Here is an 18,503-nt window from a genome sequence, read left to right as displayed (position 1 = left end):
CCCAGCACTTTGGGAAGCCAAGGCGGGCTGATCACGAGGTCAGGAGAAAGAGACCATCCTGGCTAACACGGTGAAACACCGTCTCTACTAAAAATACAAAAAAATTAGCCAGGTATAGTGGCAGGCGCCTGTAGTCCCAGCTACTAGGGAGACAGGCGGGAGAATGGCATGAACCCGGAAGGTGGAGCTTGCAGTGAGCAGAGATCGGGCCACTGCACTCCAGCCTGGGCAACAGAGGGAGACTCTGTCTCAAAAAAAAAAAAAAAAAAAAAAAAAAAAAAAAAAAAAATCCCCCAATGATAACGTTTTACAAAACTGTAATAATCGCAACCAGAATATTGACACTGTAAATTCCACTGGCCTTAGTCAGATTTTCCTAGTAAATGTGTGCCATTTTAATGATAAGACCAGAAAAGCTTTGACCCAAGTTTACCGACTTAGCAAGTTGCCTGTGACCCAGGGGGACCTCACCTCGCTGCTTCGTGTGTTCCGTAAAACCGAAAACAGATGAACAGGAGGAACTTAATATTTCAGGGAATATTATGTGGTAAGCTCCCTGCTCATGTCATCATTTTATCCTCACAATGGGCCAGGCGCGGAGGCTCACGTCTCTAATCCCGGCACTTTGGGAGGTTGAGGCAGGCAGATCACTTGAGGTCACAAGTTCGAGAAGAGCCTGGCCAACACGGTAAACCCTGTCTGTACTAAAAATACAAAAAAATTAGCCGGGCGTAGTGGTGTGCGCCTGCAATCCCAGCCACTGGGGAGCTGAGGCAGGAAAATCGCTTGAGCCCAGGAAGCGGAGGGTGCAGTGCACCAAGATCGCGCCACTGCACTCCAGCCTGGGCGACAGAGACAGACTCCATCTCAAAAAAAAAAGTAATAATAATAATCCTCACACAGCTTGTTTTACAGACGTTAAGACAGGCGCAGAGAGGGTGGGCGTGCCAGGGCCCCCGGTAGCCCAGACCTGGCGTACTCTACCAGCCGAGCACAGCCCGAAGGCCAGGGAACAAACAGACGGAGGCCGAGTGGGCCCGGAGCAGGGTCCTACCGCGAAGGGCCTGGGCTCAACGTTAGAGCACGGCGCGACCCTACTCTGGCTGCAAAGAGAGGTGAATGAGGTGGGCGCCGGAGACCTCCCAGAATCGGAGCTCCAGACGCCGGCGGGCCAGGGGCCGCCGGAAAACTGCGCGCGCCCCGCCCTGCCCCGTCCGGCCCCGCGCCGCGCTCTCCTCCCCCACTACGCAGCCCTCGGCTGCCCCCTGCCGCCGCCGGGCGGACCCTGCAAGCCCCGCTGTCCCCGCCTTCGCACCGCCCACGCCCGCCTCCGGATTGGCGGCTCCAGAAATCTCCAGGCCACCGGCTTTCCGCTACCGGATTGGCTGCGCCAGAGTGCTGAGGCCCGGCCCATTTCCCCGGGTCCTTTGATCACGCGCCTGACGGCTTTTCCGGGGCCCGGGAGCCAACCGAGGGCGTTCCTGTCGGGGCTGCAGCGGCGGGAGGTAAGGCATGGCCAGGCCGGCTGGGCTGCAGAGCGCTGGCACCGGTCCACGCCTCGGGGTGCCGGGCTTCCAGGATGTTGGGGCGCGGGGCGGCCCATCCGCATCCCCTAACACCCCCACCTCCGGCCTGAGCCTCCCAGCGCCGTGGGAACCACCTCCGGTCCGCTGTTGCTGGCCCGCATCCTAGCAGCGGCCTGACGCCCTCCCTACCCTGGCATGCCCCCTTGACCTGGGACGATGAGCATACGACTGGGTAAGGGCAAGCTCGATGCCCCGTGCCCTACGGACACGGGGGTAGGTCGCTCATACCTTGCCCTCTGATAGAGACTCAAATGAACCTGGGTCGCGGACCTTGGGCCATCAGCATGCAAACCGCCCCAGGACGATCTCTTTGCTTCTGTCGATGGGGACTGACCCTCTCCACCTCTGCCTGTTAGCTCAGGCCAGGAGGGGAGGGACCTGGGCGGAGCCCCGGGTGGAGACAAGAGGAAGGTGACATCATCTTGAAGATACAATCCAGCTTTACCCACTCGTGTCCACCCTGGCACACGAGACCGATGGGGGAGAGGGTGTTTGGGCTGTATGTCTGAGGTGACACCAGGGACAAGGGCATAGAACCCAGGTATGGAGCCCATCGCTTGAAGTGGGATTGGACCAGGATGGAAGCGGACTCCTTCAGATGCTCCCATCTCACCCCTGGCTGCAGTGCAGGTCCCTCTTTTAGACCTCATTTATCCATTTTGCTCCACTGGACAGGTGCTGGCAGCCCAGTGCCCCAAAAGGGCTGGGGCAGGCACCTGAAACCTGCACTTAATCTTTCCCCAGAAGTTGAGACTTGTAAATGTTTGGCCAGCATCTAAGCTGGGCCCCACCCTGATTTAGGGATAGGAGTTGGGCAAGACTCAGCCCTGGATCCAGGCCTTCCCTTGATCCCCTTTCCTGCCAGGATTTGCCAAGACTCACTGGAGGGTTACACCCAGTACATCTACCTGGAGGATCCCTCCTCCCAGGATTTGACCTGGGACCAGTTTTCATAGATCTCCAGTTCTGGGGGAGGGATCCAGAGTCTGGATGTCACCTGGGTGCAACTGATAACCTCCCTTCCTCCTCCCCAGGGAGCCCAGTGGAGGCGCCCTCCCGAAGCGCCACTGCCCATGCTGACCACCCAGCCCTCTGGCTGCTGATGTCATGAGTAACACCACTGTGCCCAATGCCCCCCAGGCCAACAGCGACTCCATGGTGGGCTATGTGTTGGGGCCCTTCTTCCTCATCACCCTGGTCGGGGTGGTGGTGGCTGTGGTAAGGAGCCCTCATATACACACACAGACACCCACAGCTTTGCTAAGGCAGGGGCTGGGTGGGCCTGGTCCAGTCTGCACAGAGTCCCCACTGTCCTGTTAAGGGAGTGAAGGGTGGGGAGGGGGGCCTCTCTCTGCTTGTGGGCCTTCCTGGGCTCAGCAGCCCCCACAGTGCTGTATCTCTGTTGCAGGTAATGTATGTACAGAAGAAAAAGCGGTGAGTGTCCCTGTCCCCTGCCCACCCTAACCCCACACCCGTTTTGAAATTCCTGCTCATAGGCTCTGAGTTTTCTGTAAGATGTCCCTCAGCCATCCTGATATAAGCCTGAAATTTGTTTTCCCTGCCCCAGCCTCAGGTTACTCACTGGGGAAAGCCCCTTTGTAGAATCAGGGTTGTATTCTTGGAGGTATAATGTGTCACAAAAGGCACCCACTGGAATTGCCCCTGCCTGGGAGAGGGAGGAGAGACGGGGCAGCCAGGTGTTTGATGAGGGTTGGGGGGCCTCCTAGCTGAGTCCCCTTCCCTGCTCCCCAGGGTGGACCGGCTGCGCCATCACCTACTCCCCATGTACAGCTATGACCCAGCTGAGGAACTGCATGAGGCTGAGCAGGAGCTGCTCTCTGACATGGGAGACCCCAAGGTGAGCACTTGCGGGCCAGGGGGAGAATGAGGCAAGGTGGGGGTCAGCCCTCTTCCCAGCCATACTCGTCCACACTGAAACCAGAGCCTGGTTCTGCTTACTTGGGCTGTAACTGGGTGCTGCAGACTCCCAGGGAACACAGCCCAGCCTTGTGGTGTGGTCTCCTCTTCGACAGGTGGTACATGGCTGGCAGAGTGGCTACCAGCACAAGCGGATGCCGCTGCTGGATGTCAAGACGTGACCTGACCGCCTTGCCGCACCCTTCAGAGCCTGGGGTCCTGGACTGCCTGGGGCCCTGCCATGGGCCTGCTTCCCCTGCCGTCACCTGGCTCCCCCTGCTGGGTGCTGGGTCTCCATTTCTCCCTCCACCCACCCTCAGCAGCATCTGCTTCCCATGCCCTCACCATCACCTCACTGCTCCCAGGCCTTCTGCCCTTTGTGGGTGTTGAGTTCACCGCCCACCCACAGGCACTCATGGGAAGGTTTTCCTCCTGGGATGGGGGTGGCTGGTAGACACCTTTGCTTTCTCTAGCCCTCCTGGGCTTGGCTTGGGCTTAAATCCCCAGGCGGGCTTTGGAGTTGTTTCCATGGTGATGGGGCCAGATGTATATTATTCAGTATATATTTTGTAAATAAAACGTTTTGTGGCTAGGGGTTTTGATTTCATCAAGAGGCTTAAAATCACCTTCCCTGGAGGTGATTCCAGTGCTATTTCCCCTCCCTTCCTGCAGCCTGAAGGATGGGGGCCAGAACACAAGTGTCACCTGCCCTACCTGCCCCAGGCTTTACACACCACAGGAGACTCCAGTCCAGAAAAGGATATTTTTTTTATTCAAGTAACTGCAAATAGGAAACCAGAGAGGGAGCCCCAGGCTGGGACAAATCATGGCTACCTCTCCCCAACAGAACAGGGGGAGGAGGTGGCCCCTACACCCTTTATGGTCGATTCGGGCCCCCTTGCTCACTCTGCTGCAGCATCCTAGGGGCAGGGCCCCACCTTCCCTGGGACTGGGGTAGTCGGTCACCCAGCCTGCCATGCCCCAGCCCCTCTTCCCCACAGAGTATCTTGGGGAGGGGATCGTGGGCAGAACAGGAGGCAATGAGGATGAACATTTGGCGCTGGTAGCAGCAGCAATGACGGATGTCGAAGAATGGAACATTGAACAAAAAACAACACAACTGTCCAGAGGTAGTTTGTGAACAGAGGAAAAATGGAACCAGAACCTTGGGGGGCAGGGAGGAGCAGGAGGGGGGTTGGGAGCGGGCAGGGTGAGCTCCTTGTTATTGGTGCCCCATCTCAGGAGGAGGAAATGGCTGAGTGGCGGAAGCAAAGTAGGGTTAGGGGAGCAGCCCCAGCCCACCTCAGGTGGTGGCCACAGGGCTCTTGGGCCTCACCTGGACAATAAGTGACTGCATCTCCATCACAATATGTACTCAGATCCCAGGTGTAGGGCAAGGGGGCTGTGGCCACAGTGAAGAGGGAGTAGGGGACTCACCCCTCCTGCCTTCCTGTAGCCGAAGGGGGCTGTCCAGCCTAGTGCAGGGACTAGGGAAGGTGGGGAAGGATGAAAGGTGAGTCCCACGTGGTGACAAAGACAGTTTGGCTGGGGGAATCCTGGGGGCCAGCACCCCCCTCCATTGGCCACACCTGCTGCTGCCAGGGCAGAGGAGTAGGGCGTGCCAGGATGAGATGGGGCTTGGGCCCCTTTTAAGGCCAGGGGAACCCTCCCAGGCCCCACTATGGGAAGCCAGAGGGAACAATGAAGGAGCAGAGAGGGCACCCCCAAACCAAAAGCCCAGAGAGCAATGTCCCCACCACCAAGGGAGTGGGGACGCAGCAGGTGCAGGGTGCGGCTAAGTGGGATGTTAGCCTTGTCCAGGAGGGCATGTGTGTATGCGTGGGTGGGCGGGGGGAGCTGGGAACTGAGGCCAGGGGAAAACTGCTCCCCACTCAGCCCATGGGAGCCCTGCAGCGGCTGGTGTGCTGTGTAGTGTGGTGGTGAGGGCACAGGTGGAAGATGGGGGTGGCGGCCAGAGGCGGTGGTGATGGTGGGCCTGGGGAAGGGGTGGGGGCGGTGGGAGCGGAGCAAAGCTGTCCAGTCCCAGAAGGAAGCTGCTCCTCCAGTGAGGAGCAGGCGGCACGCACGGGTCACTGCTCCTCCTCTGAGGACTCCTGCGAGATGCCCTCCTCTTCCTCCTTCTCCTGTGGGGTGGGCAGTTGTTGGTGTGAGCTCTGGCCCGATCCCCCTCTTCCACCCCCAGAGGCTGGCCCCCACCCGCTCCCTGCACTCCCTGGCTCTCCTGAAGAGGGATGAGTCAGGGCTGAGTGTGTGGGTGACTCAGCAACCTCCACGGCCGGGCTTCATTCATAAAAAGAATTTAAAAGGAGGAAAAAACCCCACACACATGCTGCTCTCACCCAGAGCCAGGAGCCAAGCCCCCTTGGCCCCCAGGCCCACGGAGGGCAGAGCTCAGGGCAGCACTGAGCTTCAGGATGTGACTGACTCCTTAGGGGAGAAGAGGAGGTGGGGGAGGAGGAAATGGGAAGGGGTGGCTGGAAGGTGCAAGAGCCCTCTGGTGGGTGCAGGGGAACCAGTTCCTTGGCCCACAGGGGCAGATGCTGTGCTGTGGTGCCCTGGCCCTCAGGGGTGGCCAAGGGCTGACCCTAGGCCGGGGTGGGGAGGAAGGGGAAGTGTGTGCCGCCGGGGCTCACTCACTGGGCGGGAATGTCGGGACACCACACGGGGCTACAGCCCCCGTGCCAGGCACAAACTCCAAAACAACTTGTTTCCTGTTACTCACTCTTGGGGCCTGGCCAGCAGCACCCCCTAACCCCCCCACCCCAGCAGTGGCTCAGCTCGAGGAATGACAGCTTCAGGGATCTGAGGGGGCAGGCTGGGGGTAGGACGGTGCCAGGAGCTGGAAGGCTGGGGTGACCCTAACTGCAGTGGCCCCTAGAGGCAGCCTCTTGACTCAGCCCACCAGCCTTTCCACCAGCTGTTTGGGGACCCAGAATTGGATGGTGCCCTCCAGTGCAGTGTGGTGGGTCACATCAGAACTCCAGCACCAACCCCTCCCAGGGCCCAGCTCCTTCGCTGTTTCTCTTCTCCAGAGGATCACAGGAAGGACAAACCTTCCCCCTATGACTTCCTTTCCTCATCTCTAATTGAGGGGGCCACAGGCTAGATGACTTCCAAGATCTCTCCTAGAAGTTCTGAGTATTCTAGGAGTAGGAGAGGGAGGGACCCCCACACACATCTAGGGCAGGGCAGGGCAGGGAGATGTGGTCTGATTTGTACCTAGGACCCCTCACTTCTCATGGGCACAGCCCAGGCCAGGTACCTTGCCCTCTCTGAACTTCTGTAAAATCTGATGTCCCAGCAGGTCAGGGAGCCATTCCATAGGGGGTGCATAGCATCAGGTACTGTGTACTCTTAACACCCTCACTCAAAAGAGCCCAGGAGGCAAGCAGCAGTCTGCTTCTTCACCTACCAGTTTTTTGGGTCTGCCCCTTGGTTTCCTTCCTGGAGTTGTGGTGGTTTTCTAGAGGGTTAGAGAAAATATCTCCTAAGTCCAAAATGCTCAACAGTGCTCACCCGATGCCCAATGGTGATGGGGAGCAGACCTACCTGCCTGTTCAGGGCGACCCAACACTCTCACCCAACAGGCCCACCCAAGTCCAGCTGGCGATGACTGGCCAGCCACATTTGCCCCCTCAACATACACACACGCCCCCTACTCCCACCTCTGCCCATGACTCAGAGGATATGAGTCGTGTCTTTAAAAAAATAAAATAAAAAACAAAACAACTTTTCTGAAAGGCTAATGCCACTGTGAATCTGGCCTTTGCTGCTTGTCCCCACCCCTTCAGGCTCCAGGAGACCCCAAGAGGAGAAGGTAACATTCTCAGCCCAGGGGCTGGCAGGGACCCTCCATTCTCCCCACTCTGCCTTTCTCTAGATCAGGAAAGCTGTGGGACTTCTGACCTGATCTCCGCAGTGTCCTGGGCAGGACCAACCCCCCAGAAGTAAGACCTTAGTCATCGCCCCACTCTCCCCAGTTACCAAAGACTCATTGCCATCCCTGTACCAGGGAAGGGGGTACACAACTGGGATGACTGAGCCCCTTCCCAGACCTCCCCAGAGCTGTGGCCATGGAGCCAACAAGAGGATCCTCTGCTAGTCATCCACCCAGGGGTGGTCCCATCTCAAGTCTCACCCGGGTCTTGGCAGCACCCTTGTTTTTGCTTCCCTTTGGTCGGCCCCGAGGTCTCTTAGGTGTTGGCACTTCGCTGGGCTCCTTCTTTAAAGACAGAGGGGGTAGTCAGGGACAGTCACCACCTGTTTCCACCCCCTCGGAAGACACAGCCCTCTGCCTCCTCAACAAGGTTAAGTCAGCAAGAACCAAGAACCACGAACCATCCCTCACCGAGGAATCCCTTCAGGATCCAAAGCTCCAGTTTGAGCAACTTTGCAAAGTGCCTCCCACCTCTCCCCTTGCTTCCCTGCAGGTTTCTAAGACGCAAAATGTCAAGAGCTCAGAAGACCCCTAGGAAAGGCATTCTGGGGACAGAAAGACACTGTTAGGTGGCTCTGCCCAAGTCTCAGTTCTGACACTGATCTTGGGCAGGACACTTAATGCTGGAGCCTCAGTTTCCTCATCTATAAATGGTGAAGACTTCCCTCTCAGGGTGTCATGGAGATTAAATGGGTAATGTATGGTTATCTAGCACTGGGCCATGATCACTGCCCACCCTCTCAGATGATCTATGCTGGACATACACTCCCTGCCTGCACTTGCAAACCTGGAGCCCATCCTGGCTGCCCCCAGAGAAGTGGAATTATAGCCGGACTCCAGAGATCCCTGCCATCATTCCCACTGAAATTTTAATAGGCCGTAGATAGAATAAAAAGCTGCTGCATAATGCATAGAAGGTGTGTGGTGAAGGCGCGCCAGCTACTGTTTCCTAGGGGGCTGCCCATGGGCTGTCTATAACCAGGGTCCAGTAACCCTGCACCCCTCCTGACACCTCCCACTGACCATGGTTAACAGGTGGGGTAGGAGGAGAGGCTGAGGGAGCTAGGCTAAGAGGACAAATGACCCCACCCCAGGCTCTGAAGGTGGCTGCCAAATTCCAACACAGCAGACTCCTCACAGCTCGTGTCTCCCTAGGCCCAGGTCAGCACAGACCACTCTCCACCTTACGGACAGGGAAATCCTGCAGGTGAACAACCTGTATCATGTTTAAGGGGCAGAGGTCAACTTCAACTCCTCTTACCTCTTTCCCAAGGAAGGGAAGTAACTGGGCTTCACCAACAGCCACCCCTCACTTGGGTGACAGCTGCCTCTGTAAGAGGCCAATATGGGGTCCCCCCAAGCCCAAGTGGCCATGCTCCCTAGGGTGCCCCACATCGCCAGACTGGCAGCCTCATCCTTCTATGAGGAACTTGTGGGGAGAGCAGCACCAAGGTTCTGAGGGTCACTGCCACCAACCCCCAACATTTTTGACTTCTTGGGCTTCAATTCCCACCTAAAGAGCCAGGGGCAATGCCCATTCCAGAACTACTCATAACATGGCCTGTGCATAAACAGGTGCTGGCCCATGCAGGCACCCGTTTCTCACCTGGGATGAGGAAGTACACAATCGACCATAAGTATTCAGAAAACTTTACAGCAAATTGACAAAAATCATTTTACATGCACTGAATCTAACGATTAAAAACCCTAGGCTTTTCTGTGTTCATTTTTGTTCATTCATCTTTACTGCATTTTAAACTCACTGGTCCACAGTGGATTGGAAATTTAGAAAAAGGCGAGTGTTTTAAGTAAGCACTGGCTACGTGACCTCTGGGGTGCTTTACGTTTGGACTTTCTGCCATTGGCTTCAGAATTCATCTTGAATTCCTCAACGCCCGGTTCTCTCCTGGGGTTTCTAGAGATCTGACCAGAGTTGCAAGGGGGCAGGAGTACACACAGGTGGGAGGACACACCCACACGCTTACTGCGCAGAATCATTCTGCACCCTCCATGCATGCTCTCGCCTGCTGAATGAAACTCCAGGCACCTCCCTAGCCCCAAAGGGTAAACCGAGTGAAGCAAAGGTTTGGACACCCACCTGACTCCCTACCAGTGCTGTCCCGGGACTCACCGGAGGCTGCTTGCGCGGCCTGCCCCGGCCCCGCTTCTCAGTGCCGTCCTTTTCCTGCTTGGAGGCCAAGGGCTGGCTGGACTTCGAGCTCGACTCGCTCATCTTCCCTTCTCTAAGGAGCAGGTGGAAGAGTGATGGCTGGGATGCTGGGAGACAGAAAAGTGCTTTTAAACAAACATCTCACTTCAGCCACTTTCTACCCCCTCATCATCCACACCTTCAAGGCACACTGCAGAAAATTGTGCTCCCAGGGGGCCCCAGGCCTCCTACTCTGCCCAGGATGGAGGGGTCTGCCCACCCCCAGATGCTGCCAAGGGCGGGAAGGGCCGTTGGCCCTAATCAGCTCCTTATCTATCTCCTGTTTAGAAGGGCTCTTTGTTGTCCTGCCTTAACACCGCCCCAACGGAGAGTGGTGGGGGGGTCCCAGGAGGTATAGCCAGCCCAGACCTAGCTACATGGGTGAGGCTGCCCTGGGGCAAAGGTGTGGGGAGGTGGGGTCTGACATATTGCCAGCAGCCCCTCCTTCTGTAGCCAACTGCTGCCCTTTCTCTTTAAGAGAAAATCCAGCCTACGCAGTTCAGTGGGAAAAGGGAAAGAATAAGACCTTGCGATCTGGCAGCTATGGACATCGATCCCCTGCCCACCTCACTGACAATACTGCCTATCTGGCAAGGTGCAAGACTCAGGACCAAAAAAAGCCAATCACATAGCCAGGGGTGGTGCCCACCCACTAGCTCTCTTCTCTGTTCTCACCTAGGGTAAATCCCTGGAGGATTCAAAGATTGGTATAATTGAGGGACGGAGGAGATGGTTGAAGCTAGTGGGTGAGGTGGGGGAGGAAAGTGAGCCCAAAGCCAAAGGCCACCCTCCTCTGCCCAACTGGAGTCAGATGGGACTTTGTCAGATGGGTAGGGAATTCAACTGAAATGCACCACCTTACAGACCCTGGCTGGCCCCCTGGCAGGGCTCATCCAAAAACCTTCTTGGTCATTTTCTAGCATCTTCCTTCTTCTCAGAGGCCTGTTGGGGTTTAATTAACCCCATCAATTTTGAGTTTTCCTAAAACTTCTCATTGGAAGGTGGGCCTGCAACCTGTATTTGGGAATACCCTGTACTACAGGCTTAGAAAGGACAGTCCTCCACATCTTCATCCTAGTCCTTATCGTCCCCAGGCTACAGATGGATGAGATGCCGGAGGCCTAGCCTACACATTTTTCCAGTAACCAATCCCTGCCTGCCATGGTAAGGGGTGGGCCCAAGCGGCTCCACTTCTGAAACCCTCTCAATCTATAAGATCAAGGTAATTATAAGGTACCTGCCTGAATTACCTCCTGACTGCTTCAAGGATCAAACTAGGTAATAGTTTAGAAAAACTTAAAATAATGGAAAGAAATCTTCACTCTAACCAAAATAAGAACTAGACCATTTGAAAATGATTTATGGGCCAGGTGAGTTGACTCATGCCTGTAATCCCAGCACTTTGGGATGCCAAGGCAGGAGGACTGCTTGAGGTCAGGAGTTCGAGACCAGCCTGGACAATACGGTGGGACCCCCATGTCTAATTTAAAAGACAAAAAAAGAAGTGTTTTTACCCCAATGAGAGGAAAAAAACATTTTTGCAAACTTGTGATTTCTGGAGGGCCCAGGACCTCCATTTTCAAGCATCAAGAGACCCTCCAGACAGCGGGACTTTGGTAATTATTCTATCTTACAATGTTTCAGACTTGGAGACCCTTTTAAACAAGGTGGTTGGTGATTTATCCTGCTCCGTCATTAGTGGCTTGGCCTGCTCTGCAATTACAGGCAGTGATTAGAATCTTATATTACACCACAGGTCCCCCTTCAAACTAAACATCAAAATTAATCAACTAAACGAGTGCTGACCTCATATAAGGTCTGCCTGGGGCCCCCTCATCGAGGGGGTTCCAGTTGGGCGAAGCCAGTCCGGAATCCCGGAGAGCCTGGCCCGGCCTGCCTGGAGATCTTGGCCGGTCTCCCTGGAAGCTCTCATACCATCTGGTGCCTCCCCTCACCTCTCGCTGCTGGGGACCCTTTAATCCCCCTCAGCCAACCCCCCACGAACTAAATGAAGGCCCGAGGCCCTTTCCAGTGAGGCCAAGAAACGCTCGTCTTTTCCACCTGTTTCTGAACATCAGAAGTCTGTCTTGGAGGAACTACATTTAGGGCCTAACCCCAATCCCTCACTACATTTAGGGCCTAACCCCAATCCCTCACTTTGTAATAAGCCCGCTTGGGCCTCAAGCCTGTCTCCTCCATACACTACATGCAAAGTGTGCTCCTCAAATACTTAAGGACTCTGCAGGAAAAGCCCTAGGAAATTACTTGCGGGTTCCCTTATTTTCTTCCCCGTCCCCCGTAAAAAGGTAGCCCAGAGAAGCTTTATGAGTTGCCTAAGGTCACACAGCAAGTTGACGAGCAGGAAAAAGTAGGTTCCCGGAGACCCTTTCAACCCGACACTTTGCCTACCCGCCCAGCAGCTAGCGCTAAGCCCCCGAGGCATCAGGCTCCAGACCCGGCCCGAGGGTGACTCTGCAAGTGTCTGCGCCCGGCCGTTGCAGGCCGGCCGGCGGGACCCGGGGCCAGGGCGCGCGGGGGGGAGGGGCGCAGGCCGCTCCTGCAGGCGCGGGAAAGCAGCGCACCCCGACCGCATGCACCGCCACGCGGGTGCACCCGGCCCCACTTCCTGCCAGAGGGGGCACCCAAGCCCGCCTTGGGGCAGGAAACCTGGCGCGCGCGGGCGCGGGGGAGAGGAAGAAAGCCCCCTCCCTCCGTCCCCTCCCCACAAAATAAAGCCCCAGAAGAAAATAAAATAGAAACGGGGAGTCAAAGGGACTAGTTCCAACACAGCCCAGCAAAGCAGCGAAACCAGTTTGTGGGGGCGGAGGGCAGGCCCGGCCCCTGGGGCTGAAGAGGCGCGGGCCAGGCCAGAGGTGGGGTCGGGGTGAAGCCCCAAACCCAGGCCCGCGCTCCGGCCTCATCTGCGGAGGGGGCGCGAGAGAAAGGCCGAGAGGGCGTAGGGCCGAATTTCGGGGTTCCTCCCCATCCCCCTCACTTCCAGAACTTCCCTGAGCTGCGGGGAGCGCCCGACCCCCCACTCTCCTGCCGCGCCGCAGCCCGTGTTTCTCCCCGCCCCTCACCCGGGCCCGGGCTCGGGCTCGGGCTCTGGTTCCAGCAGGAGCGGCCGCAGCGCGAGGTGCGCCGGGCTCCTCCGGGCTCCGCCGGGTGCACAACTCGCGCTCGCCGCAGCTGCGCGCCCCCTCCCCCACTGCGCGCCTTACCCGGGTCCCCGCCCCCCGCAGGGCGCCCGCGGCGCGGGGGAAGGGGTGCGGGCGTCCTCCCCGCGCCGCCGGGCCCCGCCGCCCGCCCCCGCCCCGCGCGGCCCTCCCCCGCCGCCGGCTCGCGCCGCCCCGGCCTGGGAATAAAGCCGGCGGCGCGCGCTGCAGCCCCGGGCGGCTCGCAGGAGGGGCGACGTGCGGGCGGGGGCGCGGGCGCCCCCCTCCGCCGCCGCCACCGCGGGCCCCGGGGACGACTCACCGCGAGCTCGGCCGCCGGCCTGCGGTGCGCGCTCCGGGTTGCCGGGAGCGGCGGTGCTGGGCGCTGAGGACCGGCCTGGCTCCGCCGCGGCCGCCGCTGGTAGCAAATGCGGATCTGAAACCGGGAGAGAGAGCAGAGGCGCTCAGAGACCGCCGCCGCCGCGTGCTCGCCGCCCAGGCCCCCGCGGGGTATTTATGTGTCACAGCCAGGCGGGGGGACAAAAATATTCCCCCTCCCCCGGAGGATGGCGAGGGGCAGGAAGCTGGGCACGGCCCGTGCGCGGCCTCAATAAATAAATAATTTAATTAAATTATAGATATAAAAAAAAGAAGCCACCGGAGCGGCCGCGAACTCACGCCTTCTTGGAGCCGCGCCAGCGCCAGAAATAGCCCCGGCTCGGAGTCCCAATTAGAGGAGCGCAGCACCGGCTCAGGGGAGCTTAAAAAGAGCGACCCAGGGGCAGGGGGGACGGGCCCGCCCGCGCCAGCCGTGTCACTCAGGGGGCGGGGCCATGCAAATGAGCCCGGGGATTTAAAAGGGCGGCCGCCCGCCAGCCGCCGCTGCGGCGCGGGTGGGTGCTGACGGCAGGGAGGGGTGTGTGGGAGGCCTGGGCTGTGAACTCGAGTCGAGCGCCCACTCCTCGCAGTCCCGGACGGAGGAGGTGTGGGAAGGCACGCACAGAGGAGTCACGAAGGAGCTTCTCGCGGGGGGGTGGTGACGGGTGGCGGTATCCTTCCTCCCTGGTACGGGGTCCCAGGGAGAGTCACCTCTAGGGGCTTCCAGGGCTTGTGGGCCCAGCCCCCCACCCAGGGCTTGTGGGGGTGGACGGGGGTCCACGCGGGCCCAGGGGGTGAAGAGAAACGCGCTCGCTAGAGAATTCTGCGGCCTACATGCCACCCCCTCACTAAAATAGAGAGCTAGTAGATTTACCCTGGGCGGACAGGTGTCAGCATGTGCCTTTCAGTGTCAACCCGCGTGTGGCTGATTGGTGAGATACAAGTCTTGTGAAATTCAAACGTGAAACTTGTGAGATCCAAAGTGTTTTATTAATGGCCACCAGCGAGCCATGATCAAGGTGGAGCCTTCCAGCGAAACCAACGATTGGTTCGTTGGCAGGTACACCCAAGGGAGGCTTCATGCCTTGAGGTGACTTAGATGGTGTTCTGGAGATACGCAGGCCCACTTGGGGACCTGGGCCCTTCCGCTGGAACTGTAAATAAAAATAAAAGGTGGGCCAGAGGTCGCCTGGAAGCGCTTTGAGGGCAGGGGCCGAGCACGCAGGCCATCTCCGCCACGCCTGGCCCGCCCGGCGCCCGGCTTAACAAAGACTTGTTGCACCGAGCGAGAAGGAAGCCAAAGGGGAAGATGGCGGGGAGGGCGGTGGGGGAGGAAAGGGCGCAGGCGGAGAGGCGCGCCCTGCAGGCCGGCCCGGGGCCTTCTCGGGCGCACCTCCCGCGCCTGGTCCCCGAGGCGGCCTTCCACACCTCCTGTGATGCAGGGAATTGAAATGCGCTCCAGTGACACACGGCTGTGACTCATGTTTTTCTCTGCTCCCCTTCTTCCTCCCCGGTCAGCCGAGGCCCTGGCCCAGCCCCCTCCTCAGGGGGCGAGCCGGCGGTGGAGGGGACGCAGGAAAGCCCTGGGCCCGGCGCGGAGGCGGGGTGGGGAGCGGCGGGCTGGGCCTCGCAGTTGAAGGAATGTGGCAGGAATGTTTCCGGTGGGGGTGGGGAGCGGGCGGGGGGGTGGGCCCAGCCCCCACCCGTCCGGCGGGAAGCGCTCGGGGCCCGGGCAGCACGTGCTCGGCTGGGTGGGGGCGGGGGCGCCTGGGCGGGAAGGCGCCAGGGGCCGGGAGCGCGGGTTCAAAGGGGAGGGCGCGGGCCTGGGGCCGGCCCGGCCTAGGGGTGGGCCCGGAGGCCGCCGTCTGCACGCCGGTTCCCCGCCCCGCGTCCAGGTGAAACGCAGTTCCTGAGAAGTCCCGGGGCCGCCCCTGGAGGGGAGAGGAAGTCACCAAAGGGCGGCCCGAGGGGAGGGGTGGAGAGGGCGGCGGGGCCCGCGAAGAAGGCTGGGGGAGGGGCGGCCTGCCCCTTTGTCTGGCGGGTGGGTGGGGGTGGGGCGGGTGGATCGCGCCGCTCCCTCCATCTTTGTGCGCTGGGCCCCGAGCGCGCGCTTAGTAGGCCGTGAGTGGTGGTGGCTGGAGGGCGTTCGGTTTCGAGCGCGGGAACCTCTGTGGCGTGGCATGGAGGCGCGATCCCTCAGCCTCCAGCACTCCGTCCCAGGTCACAGGCTCCCCGCCAGCACCCTGGGACCTAGGTCTGGGCTCGGGTTGCCCCACAGAGCCGCGCGCCCCTCCACTTAGCGCTCTCCAAGGCCGCGGAGGCTGCTAGGCCCGGGCCCCGGGCTGGCGGGCTGGCGGCCTGGCGACTGGGGAGGTGCGGAGAGGGTCCTGTCGGTCCCCTGTCTCGGGTACATCTCTCCCCGTCCGTGTGGGACGCGCGGCCGCCCCTGAGACGAGGAGGGGAGAGGGACTTCCGCCTCGAGTGGGCTGTGGGAAAACTTGGCCAACTTTTTGGCCCACTTCTAGCAAGCCGACTCGATCTTATTTTTCCTATTCTTATTTTCCCCTCGGCCTGATTTCCTCAGCGACTTGTTTTTTACCTTGTATTGTGTGTATTTTTGTAAGCCACCTCAAACCCTTTCTGGTAGGAGGCAGGTATAAATAAATTCGTAGGCAAATAAATACAGTAGCTTGTTCCCCTCCAGGATTACCCACACCCTTGAAATCCAAATAACTCTACTCACTGACCCCCCACCTCCACGCTTTCTGGATTGTAAATGCCCTGAATTCACTGCCTTTCTTTTCTTTCCCCTTTAAGTATTAAGCAGAAGAGGGAGTGGTAGGGATAAAAAGATGGGTAGGATCTAGTCCCTGTCCCAGCGAATTTCACGTCTAGGGAAATCAGAATCAGGCCTGCACTAGAGAAAACTGAATAGCAGTACAGGAGATGCCATGTTAGAAAACATTTCATTCAGTAGTTACTGAGAACCTACTCTGCAGCAGGAACTGGGCCAAATTCTTGGGGTACAATTAATGAACAAAGTCCCCTGCACTCTTGAAACTTGGACCAAGGGGTCAGGTCAGGCGCGTCTTTTAAAGACAGGAGGAACTACAGGAGGAGAGGATGGGAGCCCAGGGTGGTCAGGGAAGTTTTGGAGGAGACGGGCTTGAGCAGGCCTTCATGAGACTTGGATAGGTGGGTGGCTGAGGAACTGGGGACAGGGCAAGCAGGAAGAGGGAGCTATTCCAGGCCAAGGACATGGTCAAGGCCCGGGGGGATTGAGTTGGTCGATAGCAGAACACGTCTTCCCCACAGGAAGCATTTTCTGTTATTGGAGTCAGCCTATACAGTTTCCTCAAGGACGACCCAGTGAGCTTCAGTGAACCCAACGGGAATGTCCAGGGAATGGGGAGTTTGAGTTAACTTGATATTTTGGGACTCTGACTCTTAAACTCATTTTCTAGACGAGTAGGTGAAAAAACTAGTGTGGATGGTTCCATTTAGTTCTATTAAGTATTCAGCCTGATGCATTTTCACAAAGTGAACACCTTTGTGTCACCAGCATGCAGACCAAGAAATAGAACATCTCCAGTACCCGTGTAACCACCATCCCAACTTAAGCAGCGTTTCGTTTCACTTGTTCATGCACACGTAGAGATATGGAGTCTTACATTATGTATTCTCCTGGGTTAGTTTCCTTTGCTTACCCTTATGTCTGTGAGGTTCATACATGCTATTGTGTGTGGCTGCAGAATGTTCATTCTCAGGGCTGCTTAGTGACGTGGTATGAATGTACCGCAATTTTATATCCATTCTGTTGAAGGACATTTGGATGGTTTCTGGCGGGGGGCTATTATGAATAGTGCTGCCATGAATGTTCTAGAATATATCTTGGTGAGTAGATGTGCAAATTTCTGTTGGGTACGTGCCTAGGAGAGGAATTATTGGATCACAGGATGTGTATGCTCAGCTTCAGACGAGCAGGGCACTTCAGAGTGAAAGTGGCACTATTAATACTTATGACCAGACAACAGGCATAAACCTGACCTGGCCCCTATCAACCAGGACTGACCCAGGCCAGTAGGAGGTGGGGCTACCCTGGTACACAATGTTTGACCACTCTCCTCAAGAGTCACCCAGCTACTAGTGCATCTGGTCATCTGGCAGGATCAGGCTTCCAGGCTCTGCTGACCACAAGTTCTGCTGCCAGCAAGGCTGGCAGGCCTAGAAGGGGAGGAGGGCCTCTGCTGCTTCCAACTTTCGAGGGAAAACTCTGAAGTGAAAAGGAGGGCCCAGGAATCAGGGCCCTCTCCGCCTTCCTACTGTGAGCTAATGACCCACCTTGCATGGCCCCAAGATGCCATGGACTTTTCAGCTTACTTCTTCAGGGCTGAATGCCCAAGGAAGCCCAGCTCCTCTCCAACCCCTGAAGAAATCTAAGGAGAGAGTGGAGTTGATAAGCATATACTGAATGCATATGTTCTCTCAGATCCCTCCACATCCCTACTGGTGAGTGATACTGTTGCCCCATTTCACAGGTATTAAAACAAGTCTTGGCCGGGTGCAGTGGCTCAAGCCTGTAATCCCAGCACTTTGGGAGACCGAGGTGGGTGGATCACCTTAGGTCAGGAGTTCCAGAACAGCCTGGCCAACGTGGGGAAACCCCGTCTCTACTAAAAATTCAAAAATAAGCCGAGCTTGGTGAAGCGTGCGTGTAATCCCAGCTACCTGGGAGGCTGAGGCAGGAAAATCATTTGAACCTGGGAGGCAGAGGTTGCCGTGAGCCAAGATGGCGCCACTGCACTCCAGCCTGGGCAACAGAGTGAGACTCCCTCTCAAAAAAATAACCAAACAAGTCTTGGGGCAGTTAAATAGCTAAGGATTTTGCCTCTTTCCCCTCTACTGCTTCTATTCCCAGGCTGGATGGGCTTGCTGCCTCCTCCCAGGCTGGCCAGATGGATCCCTCCAGGTACCACCACCAAGGGTGTGGCCTTGAAATGGGTAGCTACATTCCTGTCCTCAAGGGGCTTGCATTGAGTGGGGTGCACAAGGGGATAGACAAGTACACAGGCAATTCCACCAGTGTAGTACCTGCTGTAATGCGAGCCTGAGGAAGCACAGGGCAGGGGTCCAGGGCATGGGTGGAGCATCCCAGGAGGCCTAGGAAGCAGGCAGGTGGGAGCAGTAGGGTGTTTGGCATGGGGCTGGACTTGGGCCTGTGAGAGATGTGGTGGGCAGGTATTTGGTATGCACCATGCCCTACATTCCTTTGAAGCAAGTTTTGGATATGAATTGGGTTC

At 57.8% G+C, this 18,503-nt stretch overlaps 2 protein-coding genes across 8 annotated transcripts; one reads left to right on the top strand and one right to left on the bottom strand.

Annotated features, from left to right (window-relative positions):
* Positions 1–1,380: 1,380 nt before the first annotated feature.
* On the top strand, positions 1,381–4,098 carry SMIM29 (small integral membrane protein 29). 4 transcript variants are annotated; one of them, XM_030803312.1, is made up of 5 exons: positions 1,381–1,505; positions 2,621–2,744; positions 2,995–3,020; positions 3,339–3,444; positions 3,620–4,098. In XM_030803312.1, exons 2-5 carry the CDS (start codon positions 2,694–2,696, stop codon positions 3,683–3,685), a joined length of 249 nt encoding a protein of 82 aa, XP_030659172.1. In that variant the 5' UTR covers positions 1,381–1,505; positions 2,621–2,693; the 3' UTR covers positions 3,686–4,098. The 4 variants fall into 4 exon arrangements, with proteins under 4 accessions (XP_030659172.1, XP_030659173.1, XP_004087160.2 ...); XM_030803313.1 differs by having other exon boundaries at positions 1,381–1,758; XM_004087112.3 differs by having other exon boundaries at positions 2,621–2,804; positions 3,620–4,097.
* Positions 4,099–4,252: 154 nt separating this feature from the next.
* Positions 4,253–13,720, bottom strand: HMGA1 (high mobility group AT-hook 1). Of its 4 annotated transcripts, none has more exons than XM_030803307.1 (6): positions 13,504–13,720; positions 13,148–13,261; positions 9,560–9,738; positions 7,663–7,746; positions 6,937–6,987; positions 4,253–5,647 (listed from the first exon to the last, which is right to left on the bottom strand). In XM_030803307.1, the coding sequence occupies exons 3-6, from the start codon at positions 9,692–9,694 to the stop codon at positions 5,594–5,596; spliced, it is 324 nt and encodes a 107-aa protein (XP_030659167.1). In that variant the 5' UTR covers positions 9,695–9,738; positions 13,148–13,261; positions 13,504–13,720; the 3' UTR covers positions 4,253–5,593. The 4 variants fall into 4 exon arrangements, with proteins under 4 accessions (XP_030659167.1, XP_030659168.1, XP_030659169.1 ...); XM_030803308.1 differs by having other exon boundaries at positions 7,663–7,743; positions 13,504–13,666; XM_030803309.1 differs by having other exon boundaries at positions 9,593–9,738; positions 13,504–13,666.
* Positions 13,721–18,503: the final 4,783 nt, after the last annotated feature.

Source organism: Nomascus leucogenys, chromosome 22a, assembly GCF_006542625.1.
Source record: "Nomascus leucogenys isolate Asia chromosome 22a, Asia_NLE_v1, whole genome shotgun sequence".
NCBI classification, from domain to species: Eukaryota; Metazoa; Chordata; class Mammalia; order Primates; family Hylobatidae; genus Nomascus; species Nomascus leucogenys.
The sequence above is the reverse complement of the archived record's forward strand: the minus strand, read 5'-3'. Positions and strand labels throughout refer to the sequence as shown.